The sequence below is a fragment of the Ovis aries genome, chromosome 1 (genome assembly GCF_016772045.2).
Source record: "Ovis aries strain OAR_USU_Benz2616 breed Rambouillet chromosome 1, ARS-UI_Ramb_v3.0, whole genome shotgun sequence".
In the NCBI taxonomy this organism is placed as follows: Eukaryota; Metazoa; Chordata; class Mammalia; order Artiodactyla; family Bovidae; genus Ovis; species Ovis aries.
The window spans coordinates 194,936,822-194,949,517 of NC_056054.1; the positions used below are offsets into that span (position 1 = coordinate 194,936,822).

The 12,696-nt window shown below is 39.8% G+C and overlaps 2 protein-coding genes across 19 annotated transcripts in view; one reads left to right on the forward strand and one right to left on the reverse strand.

Annotated features, from left to right (window-relative positions):
- The window catches only part of ATP13A5 (ATPase 13A5), a 116,970-nt gene that overhangs the window by 78,188 nt on the left and 26,086 nt on the right, over positions 1-12,696 (forward strand). For all 6 annotated transcript variants that reach the window (XM_060404606.1, XM_060404608.1, XM_060404613.1 and 3 more), the window contains exons 21-25: positions 359-438; positions 2,823-2,865; positions 4,790-4,899; positions 8,184-8,280; positions 10,245-10,317. In XM_060404606.1, coding sequence (XP_060260589.1) covers positions 359-438; positions 2,823-2,865; positions 4,790-4,899; positions 8,184-8,280; positions 10,245-10,317 — 403 coding nt within the window. The remainder of the gene's footprint in view (positions 1-358; positions 439-2,822; positions 2,866-4,789; positions 4,900-8,183; positions 8,281-10,244; positions 10,318-12,696) is intronic.
- PLAAT1 (phospholipase A and acyltransferase 1) overlaps positions 516-12,696 on the reverse strand; it is a 66,204-nt gene continuing 54,023 nt past the window's right edge. For 2 of the 13 annotated variants that reach the window (XM_060404691.1, XM_060404686.1), the window contains 2 exons: positions 1,376-1,417; positions 516-818 (listed from right to left, as the gene is read on the reverse strand). In XM_060404691.1, the coding sequence (XP_060260674.1) occupies positions 1,379-1,417 (39 nt within the window). In that variant the 3' untranslated portion in view covers positions 516-818; positions 1,376-1,378. Of the gene's footprint in view, positions 3,569-4,213; positions 4,372-12,696 lie in introns of all 13 variants that reach the window. The other 11 variants (XM_060404696.1, XM_060404687.1, XM_060404656.1 and 8 more) reach the window with 10 other exon arrangements.

Sequence of the window (12,696 nt, forward strand, 5' to 3'; positions counted from 1 at the left end):
TTAACTCCCAATCTATTGCTCCTTCCTCTGCAATTGTGGAGATGGTGCTTAATGAAAAGAACTGTAGTTGCCTAAGCATTTTAATCATATACTCCTCTGCTTTTCAGTTACTATTATTCATTAGAGCTTATCCCGTCTTGGAAAAATGATCGGGAACAAAGTAATAGACTTGTGATGGAGAACCAAAAGGGAAGTTAAACTGTTAAATCCCCCTTTGCCCTTTCCTGGTATTTGGTCTGATATTATATCACCCAATGCTATATGAAAATGGTGGCCAGAAGTAATTTTTCAAGACTCTTCTTTTATTTTAAAAGTGTTCTTTGTTCTAATCTTATTGCAATTGTTATTTTTCTTTTAGATTCTGGTGAATGGAACGATTTTTGCAAGAATGTCCCCTGGGCAGAAATCTAGCCTTGTTGAAGAATTTCAGAAATTAAAGTAGGTTTTAGTGCATGAAAGGAGAGTGTATTTGTTATCAATTGCTGTGTAACAAATTATCCCCAAAACACAGAGGCTTAGAATAACACCATTTATTTTTTTTAATGTTACTGTGGGTCAGGAATTTAGGTGTGCTTAGCAGAGTCTTCTGGCTCCAGGTCCCTCTCAAGGTGTCATCAGGCGTCGACCAGTCCTGCAGTCATCTGAGCCACTTGGCGGGGAAGGTTCTCCCGCCAGCCTCACTCCAGGTGTCGTTGGCAAGATTCAGTTCCTTGTGGAAAGCTGGGCTAAGAGTCTCAATTTTTCACTCATTGTTGGGCACAAGCCACACTTGTTTCCTTGCCAGGAGTGATTTCATAGGGATTCTCACAGAGTATCAGCTAGCTCCAGTGAGAGTTAGCAAGCAAGAAGAGTCAGAGAGAGAGAAGAGAGATGACTATTTTTTATATCTTCATTTTAGAAATGACATCCTATCCTGTCACTTTACTCCTTTCAGTAGAAGCAAATCACTTGGTTGGTCCACACTCAAAGGAAGGCATTAGATAACCTCATGAATTCCAGAAGGTGGGCCACTTTAGAAGCTGTCTGCCCCAAAGAACATTCCTTTTGCAGCTGGTAGGGCTTATCATAAAGGAAGATCCCCCTGCTTGCATACAGAGACTAGAAACAACAGCATTCTGTATAGCTCAGAATGGGGGTGGGGGGGTGGGAAGTGAGGAAGCGTGTGAGTTATCACCTGGAATTATTTGAGGTTGGTCCATTAGAAGATATGTAAGCAATTTCAGATCTTCCAGGAAAGAGAAGAAATTATATTTTTACTGTTTCAGGTATAGAGGCAAAAATAAAACAAAGGGAAAAGTTCTTTGTTAACTCCTTCAAGAATACAGATGACCAAGTCACGTGAGAGTGAAATGGTTCTTCTTGAGACCAGACCTACCTGTTACTTGCTGGGAAGGTGACAGCTTCTGGACTCAGATTTCTAGAAAGTTAAGTAAGGAATGAAGAGTAGTAAAGCTTTAGATAATTGCTGATAAGTAGTAGATAAACTCAAGAGACTGCTTTTGACTATTATTTTTTGTTGCCTAAGCATTCTTAGGGACGTTTCCCAAACTGCCTATTAACTCCCATAATGCCTTGAGGCTGGGTTAGTAACCAGTGTCTAAAATGACTGTTTTACTTACATGGTCATTATATGATATTGGCTGAAGAAAGTAATTTTGCCCTTCTCAAATACTTGAGAAATGTTGCCAGCTTAAATGCTTACTTTTGAAAAGCTGTATTCCCCTAAAGAAAAATCAATTCAGGGTGATACATGCTATCTCAGAATAAGTTATCTTCTCAATTTCCAGATGTTGCTCTTCACTCAGCATTTATTCTTTATTCAGACAACACTAGAAGATGTAAGATTCCTCCTGCGATATAAAGACTAAATACGTACTTTATGCCTGATGAAAGGAAGCCATTTTCAGCAAATGTATAGTCTTGACACGTACATCAGCACAAATAAAATGTTTACCGTGAGATTTTCATATATACTTACTAAAGAGTAGATTGAACCTACAAACTTGTTTACATTTGGCCATCTTTGACCTATAAAGATGGCCGTTTTTTATGTCAACTAATAATAAGGAAATTCTCTGAGAATTTCATTTTCTCCTATATTGTATTATTTCACATGTTTTTAGCAAGTTACCACTGAGCCTTTAATAATATTGCCATTAATCAATACCTCCAATGTATTATTTCCTTATAACGGAACACACAGTGTGTCTTGCATCAGAAACTCCTTTAGTAACAGCTTTAAAATTCACTCTTCTCTTTATACAGTTGTGCCTGCACATCAAACTGGTATAGATGGGAAGCGTGTTATCTTATTTTCACTCCAAGATGCATCTAGAATATGTATATACATCTCTAGTTGTTATCTGTCAAACCGTTTCCCAAGTGTTTCTTCTCCTAGTGTCTACATGCTAAACTTTCAGCAGCAGTGAGCAACCAAAACACAGATGGACTAGGTTACGATCTGTGCGTTAGGGTGTGAGAAACACTGTGATTATGACAGTACTCACTTCAACTTGGCCTTGGTGGATATAATCCAACAGGACTTCTTTTGAAGTGTGCGAATATCTTTATGGATGTCCTAGGCAGTATTGCCATCATTTCCATGTGATTGATTGAAACAATATTCCAGAGCTTTATTCCTCTGGGAATATTTCTCTCCAAGTTACTTTCCTTCAGCTTGAATCTACACATGCTCAGGAGACACACACACACACACACACACACACACACACACACACACACACATCATGCATGTTAGTTGTGATGTAAATTACTCAAGTGAGGCATTAAGCTATTAACGTTTCTTATCCTTTCCCTCACAGTTATTATGTAGGCATGTGCGGAGATGGAGCTAATGACTGTGGGGTGAGTAGAAATTACTTCTTCAATGCAGGGGGTGCATTGATATCCCTCCTGAGGACCCCACATCCCCTGTGGTCTGACTCTTCACCCTTCTGCCAATCACATCACTTAGTCATTCTGATGTTTATATTCATTTCTACCAGAGTATGGGTTGGATGTGGTGAAGAGTAAAGTGAGACGAGTCACTTCAGCTGTTTTCTAGCAACTTTTAGAATAATAAAGACAAAGACAGGCTACAGAGGCTCCCGTATTTCAGACCCAAAAGGGACTTTACAAGACTAGGTGGTTTAAATCTCTCCTGTTATAAATAAGGAAATGAGCCTCAGGGAGGTAAATTCTTTTTTTTTTTTCCCTTTTTTTGCCTAAAGTCACACATCTGGTAAAGGCTTAGTGAAGGAAAAATTTGAAACTGATGATAAAGCTTTGAATTATGTGTAAATCGTACTTATTCCTGCCAAATTCTCCACCAGGGTTACTTTATACAATCTCGATTTACTCCCAAATTTTCACACTCAGCAAAATCATAAACCAAATTATTTGGTTATTACATACAATAGCAAACTGAAATTACAAGATTCTCAGCAGATTACTTCTCTGATACAGTAGAAGGCAGTACATGTTTTATAATCTGAGTTTCAAAGATACAGTTGAAATAGTAGCTTACCTTGAAGATTTATGTATGTCAGAAAATATTTTGGGAGCCAATCTGTGGGAGAAGTAATGAAGAGAATTGTTTTGTATTTCCAAAGCCTATTGTATACTTAAGGTTTGGGTATTTGTTTTATCTCTTTCTTAAATATTTTCTTCAAAGTTCTGTAATAAACTAAGCTCATACTTAGATAGTGGTTATGAATTTTTCTGCCTCATACGTTGTGAGAAGGAGATAGCCGTCAGTCTGCTCTTCAAATCTAGGGTGAGTACACATTCTCACTAACTGTGGAATTTAAAACAAAACAAATAAATCAGATGTTATACAGGACATAGTCTCTGCCACTGAAAAGTTCATTACCTGGTGGGGAAAAAAATCATGCATAAAACTAATCCTAACATATAAAGCAGATGGTCCTAAATTACATGGTAGAGGTACAAAGTACTAAGGGAAAAATGAGGAAGAAGGAAATATTCTAATATTCATTGAACATGAACTTGGTGTATACTGGCCATGGTTCCCAGGAACTTTGCAAGTTCTATAGCAGTACAGAAATACAAAGTCTCATTTTATGTTCATACCCTTCTTGTAGGATTAGGGGCTGGCTGCCTGCTCATTGGCTGCTGTCTGCTTGGGGCACTCTCTGAGCAGTTTTCAGTCTTGATGAGAAAAGAGTCCTTATTTCAGTGAGACATCCTATACCTTGGAAAGATTCTCTGATGAGTGTAATCTGGTCCCTGCCTCCAGCGAAGGTGCTCTATGTCCCAAATTTCATCCCAGCAGTTAGCTGGTTGGCTGGATCAGGCAGCCTAGGGGAAGGTGGGCATTAGACAGTTTTTCCTGTAGTTCATGAAGATGACCTGTTAAGTATAAAATTGTGATGGTAAAGGCCTCTACAAAGGTCCATCCAAACGCTGTCATCTTTTTAATCGACTTCTCAAATGAGTCCTTCCACTTTCTTAGCCTGTCTACATCCCCTCAACCAACACACACACACACCCCCACACACACACACACACACACACACACACACACACACACACACACACACACACACACACACACACACACACACCTTCTTCTACCACTGAGTCACTGTTGGTGCCTCTTTAATTGGTAACTTCATGTATCCAGGTGGAGAGGCAGCCTAAACAGAGATCCAGCAGTGGAAGGGTACAATACTATCAACTCTATAATGTGAAAAATAGCCTTGGGGTGTTTGAACAGTTAGAGCCTGGTCTGAGGAGTCATGGGTATAACATGGATTTATCATTCTAGGCTTTGAAAATGGCTCATGCGGGCATTTCGCTGTCAGAGCAGGAGGCATCTGTGGCCTCCCCTTTCACCTCAAAAACAACCAACATCGAGTGTGTGCCTCATCTCATCAGGTAAGCTACCTCTTCCTCTTCTATCCTCTGACCGTCTGGCTCACTGTTTGGCTCCAGGTGGAATTCAACTCTAATTGAAAGTGACAAATGTCACGGCAGAAACTTGGCTGCAGTGCTGTCGAGCACCAGTTAAGGGGAGGGGGCTGTGAGTGCTGCCTAAGAATGCTTATAAAATCAAGAAGGTGACTTTGCTGAGTTTTAAAGAATACATGGCTGTGGACGCTAGTGTTGATATTTTAAAGCCAGCTGTATATCTCACTTCTCCTCTCCCTTAGTTTTTTATGTTGGATGCTTACTGGAACCTTTCTCTCAGGAGTTGGGGATGGAGAAGAAGCAGAAGAGGAATCCTCTACCACATAGCCTTCTCCTAGCAGCAATATGTCTCCAAAATACAGATTAGTGAATATCCAAATTGACTGCACCTACTTTTACTATCCTGATGCTGGGAGGGACTGGGGGCAGGAGGAGAAGGGGATGACAGAGGATGAGATGGCTGGATGGCATCACTGACTCGATGGACGTGAGTCTGAGTGAACTCCGGGAGTTGGTGATGGACAGGGAGGCCTGGCGTGCTGCGATTCATGGGGTCTTGTCGGACACGACTGAGGAACTGAACTGAACTGACCTTTACTATCACTACTGTCTTAACCTGCTTTGTGTCGTGGTGACTACAAAACAAGAGTGCCGGGACACTCAGCTCACTCATGCGGCTCTTTTTAAATATTGTTCTTGAAAATGTGGTGTATTAAAAATGAGACAGAACTTTGCCCTGGAGGACTCACATTCCAGTAAGGGGTATAGAAAGATATATGTAGATATAATCACCTAACACAGAATCTTCTGCCTAAGGAATGAGAGGTGCTCAATAAATTAGCTTTCCATAAATGAAGGTGCAAACAATACAGTCATCATGCCAGTAGTCCAGAATGATAACTCAAGCTAGGAGGGACTGTTTCAGAGGTAGGTTGCAATTTGAAGCATAAATGGGATGTATGGAAACACTAAGGAGGTGGGAGGGAATTCCAGATAAAGGAAATGGAGAGCCATGTTTAGAAATGGGGCTTTCATTGGAGAGTGCAGGGGCCTGACTGCTAAACTGAGCTGGAAGATTTCTCAGATGGGAACTGTGGAGGTGAGGCTGGAACACCAGGTGTGGAGGCCTCATATAGGGGGTTCAAACTCCTGGACAGTTGTACCAAGTGCATACTTGATTCATCCAAAAAGCACTTGAACTTCTGATGCTCTTTCTCATGAAAGTTGTGTGATGCATTTATGATTGAAATATATTGTTTTAAAATACAAGTCAGGATGCAGAATTTTCTCTAGTGGCAGATGGCTTAGTAAGTCTTCACGATAGAAACCCTCTTCTTTTATACTTCACAAATTCATAAAAATACAGAGTTCAGCTCTGTTATGCTGAATTTACCCTTGCTATTCTTGATGCCTGCATAGTCCTGAGAAAATATCCTTTAGAAGAGCGATAATGTGCAGTTTTAGGTAAATAGGTCTACAGGTTTCCATTATTATTCTTTGAAACATGATTGGCTTGTTATAGTGCAAGTCCTTTAGGGCAAGGACTATGCCTTATTAACTTCTATGTCGTTGTGCCTCCCATGACACATCAGAGCCTTCGATGAACGTTTGTGGAATGCATTAAGTAAATTAATGAACCACTTAAAATTCACGTCCATTAGGAATAACAGTCATTGTGGAGGCCTTGCAAACACTCTTTATGCTTTACCAGTTTGGATTTTTGCACTTTTTTTTTTTGATCTGGGTGTCTATTCTCTGGGAAGTGTACACAACTGAAGAATAAAGGATGAAATCACACAGTTTATGTCAGAAAACAATCTAGGTTTCACATGTTTTCCCCTTCTCACCTGGATTTCTCTCTCCCCTCTGTGCTGAAAACAGAAAGGTAGTATCTCACAGTCTGGTGGAAAGCATTGACCTGAGGTGTCCTGGCCTATCTCCCACCAGAACCTTCTCATCTTGCCCAAGACCCAGTGTGCTTTTTGGCTGTCTGGGTTTTCCTTCTCATGTCCCTGGCCTGTAGGAAAACTTTGAGCAGCACAGGTGTCCATGTCACTGGGGACTGGAGATCAAGAGTATATGGGCTGCCTCCCATATGGATTCACTTCTACCTTGACAAGAGGAGGCTGCAGGAGTGCTTGTTGGCCAAGTTCCTCCTTCCCCCAACATGTGCTACTTTGGCCTGACATAATCCATTACTAATTAGACCCAATTAGAAGAATAATAGTTCAAACAGAATTTTTTAAAGAATATTTACCTTTTCCCTTTTTTATTGAAGTATAGTTGATATACCTTATATTAATTTCAGATGTACAACATAGTCATTCAACATATATGTATATTATGAACTGATCACCATGATAAGTCCGGTAACCATCTGACACATTAGAAAATTACTAAATATTATTGACTAGGGACTATTTACTTTTGACACTGTGATTTTTACAATTGTCTTTTTCTCTTTGTGTTTCCAAACCAGCTCCCATTATTACCCTGGGTTCTTCCTGGTGTACTGAAGCCAACAAAGCCCATTTCATCTCAAATATTGGCATCACATCTACTTTTTTCCTATAATGTGAGAGCACCCAGTCCTTAGCATCATGACTCTAAGGGACTCTCAAACATACACAAGGAGCAAGTGTTGCCAGGATGAAATGAAGCACAAGCCAGTCAATGCTTGACATGTTGCACCTTGTCACAGTGTATTGTGTTTATAATCTTCTTAATTCATGGGAAGCTTGTTGAAAATAAGGACTGTGCCTGATTAATTTATATCCTCTGTGACTCTGAGCATAATGCTGCTATCTTATAAGCTTTAAGTAAGAGCGAGCTTAAGAGTCAATGGGTGAGATGATGGTTGAAGGAAAGATTGAGTGAATGAATAGTTAAATGAATCATTGAGAGGATGAATCAGTGATGAAGTGAATGTATATATCAAAGAAAGAAAGTGAAGTTGCTCAGTCATGTCCAACTTTTTGCGACCCCATGGACTGTAGCCTACCAGGTTCCTCTGCCCAGGGATTTTCCAGGCAAGAGTACTGGAGTGGCCATTTCCTTCTCCAGGAGATCTTGCTGACCCAGGGATTGAACCCAGGTATCCAGCATTGTAGGCAGACACTTTATCGTCTGAGCCACCAGGGAAGCCCAAGTATATATCAGCAAGCCATTAAAATGAGTTCCTTTGAAAATATAAAGGAGACTGGGAGATATGTATCATATAGAACCAATTACTTTTATTTTTTCTTAAACAGAGAAGGCCGAGCTGCTCTTGTTTCATCCTTCGGGGTATTTAAATACTTGACCATGTACGGCATGATCCAGTTTATTGGCACATCACTGCTCTATTGGGTATGAACCAAAATAATTTCTTCCCAGTTCTAATTGCATTTACATCCCCTGTTTATTTTGCGTGGGGGTACAGCTCCTACACAGGATTTAGTGTTTTATAAATAAATTACTTTTTTTCAAAATAGGTGTCCGCAAACTTGAGAACTTGGTATACCTGTGCATGAGACAGAGCTAGAAATGAGTAGATGTGGCTCAGTTTCTGAGAGTGTTGTTTTTCTCTAGATAACCTGAGACACTTGACCTCCTCAAGCCTCTACTTCTTCACTTAGAGTATGGAGAGAGCTTCAGAGCAGCCTAAATATAACTCAGCAGGCAATGCATCAGTCTCCAACTGTGGAATATTTTTGGCAGACTAAGAAGAGATTAAAAAGAGAGAGAAGTTGTTGAATTTGACTTTGAAGGACTAAAAACTGGAAAGATTCCCATACCAGAGCTTTAGTTCTGAACCTGCCCAGAACCTCTACATGTCATTAGTAAAGGATTAGCAGTTCTGTAAAAAATGTTTGGAAAAGTCTTTTGAAATGAAATGATAAAAATAATCATCTAAAAATTAACTAGCTATATGGAAGAAATATGTATAGGTTGAAAGTAATCTGCATCACGTCAGTCATAACTTGGTCTACAGTAAAATAATCCATCAGGCTCAGGGAACACTGGGGGCAAGGGGAATTAATTTACTGCCTTCCTGAGACATACTGATGAAAGCGAGGAACACAAGACTCCAGCCTCAGGTGGGATAACGATTGTGAGAAGCACATAGAGGCTAAGGGGCAACCAGGTGGTTAGAGAGAAGAAATTGGTTGGAAGCCAGGAAACCTGGATTCAAGTTCTACTTCTGTCCCTAAGAACAAATTCGTTCTTGCCCTTGGCTGAGCTTTTATTCACCTCTGGGAAGTCAGGCTGACTGATTTCTAAAGCCCTCTATGGTTCTCTGAAAACTCCCAAAATAAAAAGTAAAGCTGCCTTTGAAAGGGCTCCCTATTCCATCTCACCCTGCATGTATAATGTTACCATTCTGAGGGGAAAAGAATGTGAGAAGGAAATGTAAAAAAGACAGAGATAGAATTGCAGGATGAGAAGAACTCAGAAACCATTTGCATTCTCTGAAAGTTAAGAAATCAGAATTTCAATTCCAAAGTCTCCATGGATAGAGTTGATTGAAATCAGTCTACTCCATGTCATTCACTCTGATGGTCTAGATCTAAGTTAAGAGTGTTCTCCAAGAACCTTCGCCTGGAAACATCTTGGCCTTGAGTTCACTTTCTAAGGGGACAGAAATATTTTCACTGGCATCAGTGTGATCTGGTAATATGCATAGAGCCAGATTATGACTTAGTGCTCAGTCAACAGCTATGAAGAAAACTTGACCTGTCTGCAAAAGGCATTGCAAGGCAAGTTCTTGCAGAGTACTTAGCTGACTCGTTTATTTAAATACTTCCAGTATAAACTGAAAGGGAGTTCTATGTCTACACAAACCTAAAAAAGGCAAGTGTACCAGAATGAAGTCTGAAATGGGTTTACTTGGGATAGGGAACTTGTTTGTGAAAGTAAATGGGTTTCAAGAGAATCATGTGAACTCAACCCATGGATAAAGACAGAGAGAAAACCCTTTTCAATGATTTGAAGCCTTGATTTCAAATTTTAAGTGTAAAGTTCCTAGCAAAATTTTCAGGTTTTAATATCTTCTGTTGAGAGTTCAACTACCCAGGCTGAGTCTGCAGCTGCCAAAATCACTGTGACCAATAAGAGAGTGTTTTTCCCAACTGACTGATTCTCATTGCAATTAATAATATGGAATTAAGTTAAACATTGGAAAAGAGTGATTTGGTTTTATTCTATCCAATGAGATGCTAAAGAGCTTAGGTAACACTTGCTTCCTGACTGATTTCAAGAAGAGTGTTGGGGATGGTGAAGATGTTTTGATATCAGAATCCTCACTTATCTTTACTTTTCTTCATTTTCAGCAACTACAACTGTTTGGGAATTACCAGTATCTCATGCAAGATGTTGCCATTACGTTGATGGTCTGTTTAACAAGTAAGATTTTTAGCAAAGAAAACCATATTGTTTTTATTTATCCATAAAATTCTAGAAATATTCATACAAATAAGAGCTTCTGAGAATGACACTTTAACTCCAGATCTCACTGTGTGCGTGCGTGCTCATTTGCTTCAGCTGTGTCTAATTCTTTGCGAACTGGACTGAAGCCCACCAGGGTCCTCTGTTCATGATATTCTCCAGGCAGGAATACTGGAGTGGGTTGCCATGCCCTCCTCCAGGGGATCTTCCCAACCCAGGGACTGAACCCCGAGTCTCTTGTCTCCTGTATTGGCAGACAGATTCTTTACCAGTAGCACCACCTGGGAAGCCCGCCAGACCTCATTACCTATCAATTTTTTGAAAGTGGTATTGGTAGTAAGGTGAGGCTTAAAGTCCTCAGAGTTGACATTAATATATTCTGATTAAAAAATAGGTCTTAATTTCATAAAATTGTCAACATATTCTGAGTTCTTTGTAGGTTTGTGTCTTATACACAGAAAAGTGTACAAGAAATCCAGGAAGAGAAATCTTGAAAACCCAAAGGTCATTCTCCATTATTCAGCTATACTTCTTATTGACGGGAAACCAGATTTTTGCTAAGGCCTTTGATGTTTGAGAACAAATGCTAGCATTTTATTCTAGTGGAATTCTCTCAAAAGCAAGGTGTGGCTCGCAGCAACTATTGCTCATTTCCTTCTTTTGAGATGACACTGATACAATATTTCCTATCAAGGAACTTAAAGCTTGATACTAACTCCTAATAAGTGAGAAAGGTGACTGCCTTAACAGGGAGCAAAGAAAAAGGATGACACACTCATCTCTTTTTCCTTGTTCAACAATAGAAGTGTTTTGAAAAATAATAGATAAAACATCCAGCAATGCAGGATATTAATAACCTTGAGGATTTCATGTAGCATCATAAAACATGAAACTGATATTGAAGTCATTTATTATATTATCACAGTGACAAAATTTACCAGTGTCAGAGATTTAAGTAATATCAATTTTGATTCTTAGGAATGAAATATCTATTCATAGCCCATTAAAATACTGTTATTAATATTCATATGACTGGATAATTTTGAATCAGATAAGTCGATGGGTAAATTTGCTTCTACAATGTTGGCTACATTTTAAGCAATTTGCATGATTTTCTTGTGAACATGGACAATGATATAAAAAAGAAAAGAGTACCAGGAGGTTTCAAGAGCAAAGCTAGCAGGCAGAAGCATGAAGTGAAGGGTATGGCCATCCTCCATCATTTCCTATCTCTGTGACCTCTGGTAAGTTACTTACTAAATAAATAATTGATTCACTGGGGCTTCCCAGGTGACTGAGTGAGAATCTGCCTGCTACTGCAGGAAATACAGGAGATGTGGGTTCAGTCCCTGGGTCTGGAAGATCCCCCAAAAGGGAATGCAACCAACTCCAGTATTCCTGCCTGTCAAACTCCATGGACAGAGGACCCTGGCAGGCTACAGTCCATGGGGCCACAAAGCATCAGGCTGAGCACGCACACACACATAAAATCGATTCATGTGAAAGGTCCTTACAGGGTTGTGTGGATTAGATAACACAGTGCACGTAGTGTATAGCATAGTGCATGGCCGCCTAGAAGCACTCATCACAAGATGAATGATATTACACTACCCCACCCCTCGTTTTTTTTGTTTTTTTTTTTGAGATGATTGACTAACTTGTTGAGCGCTTGAAAAAACTTAAGACTGTGTACAAGCAGACTGTTGGATTAGAAATTCAAAAATATGGGTGGTAGCTTTGCCTCAGAATTGCCAGAAGACCTCAAGCAAGTTGTTTTGAGCTTTTGCACACTCAATTTTCATTTTGGTCATGAATTTGACTCTCAAGGTGATGAGTATACTTTACTGTTTCCCATGGCAAGAGCCTATGGACGCTGATACCAGTTGCTCACCCTGTGAAACAGCCTCTCATCTCAGAGCAGGCTGAGTGGGAGAGCTGGGATGACTCAGAGCAGGACCACTGTTACCCATGGGAGTAAAAAGAAGGGTGATAGATCATAGTGTTCTTTCCAAAGGAGAGCACTTCATTCAATTAGTATGCAACAAATGTGTAGCTGGCTTACTAAATCAGCCAGACTGATGAAGGTAAGAAACACAGAATGGAAATACCTTTTTTTTTTTTTTTTTTTGGTCTCTTTTTACTTTCTGCCTTTGAACACTATCACTTTCCCATCCCTGTGAGTTCAGTTATACTATAGGCAGATCATTTCCCGGTCATTTCCAGGTATTGAAATGATGTGAAAAGTCCAGGTATTATAAATCAACATTTCATATTATCATCCAATTCAAAGTTTTCTTCCCCAAGTGAAGCCTGACCCATGCATGGCTTGGAGTAGGT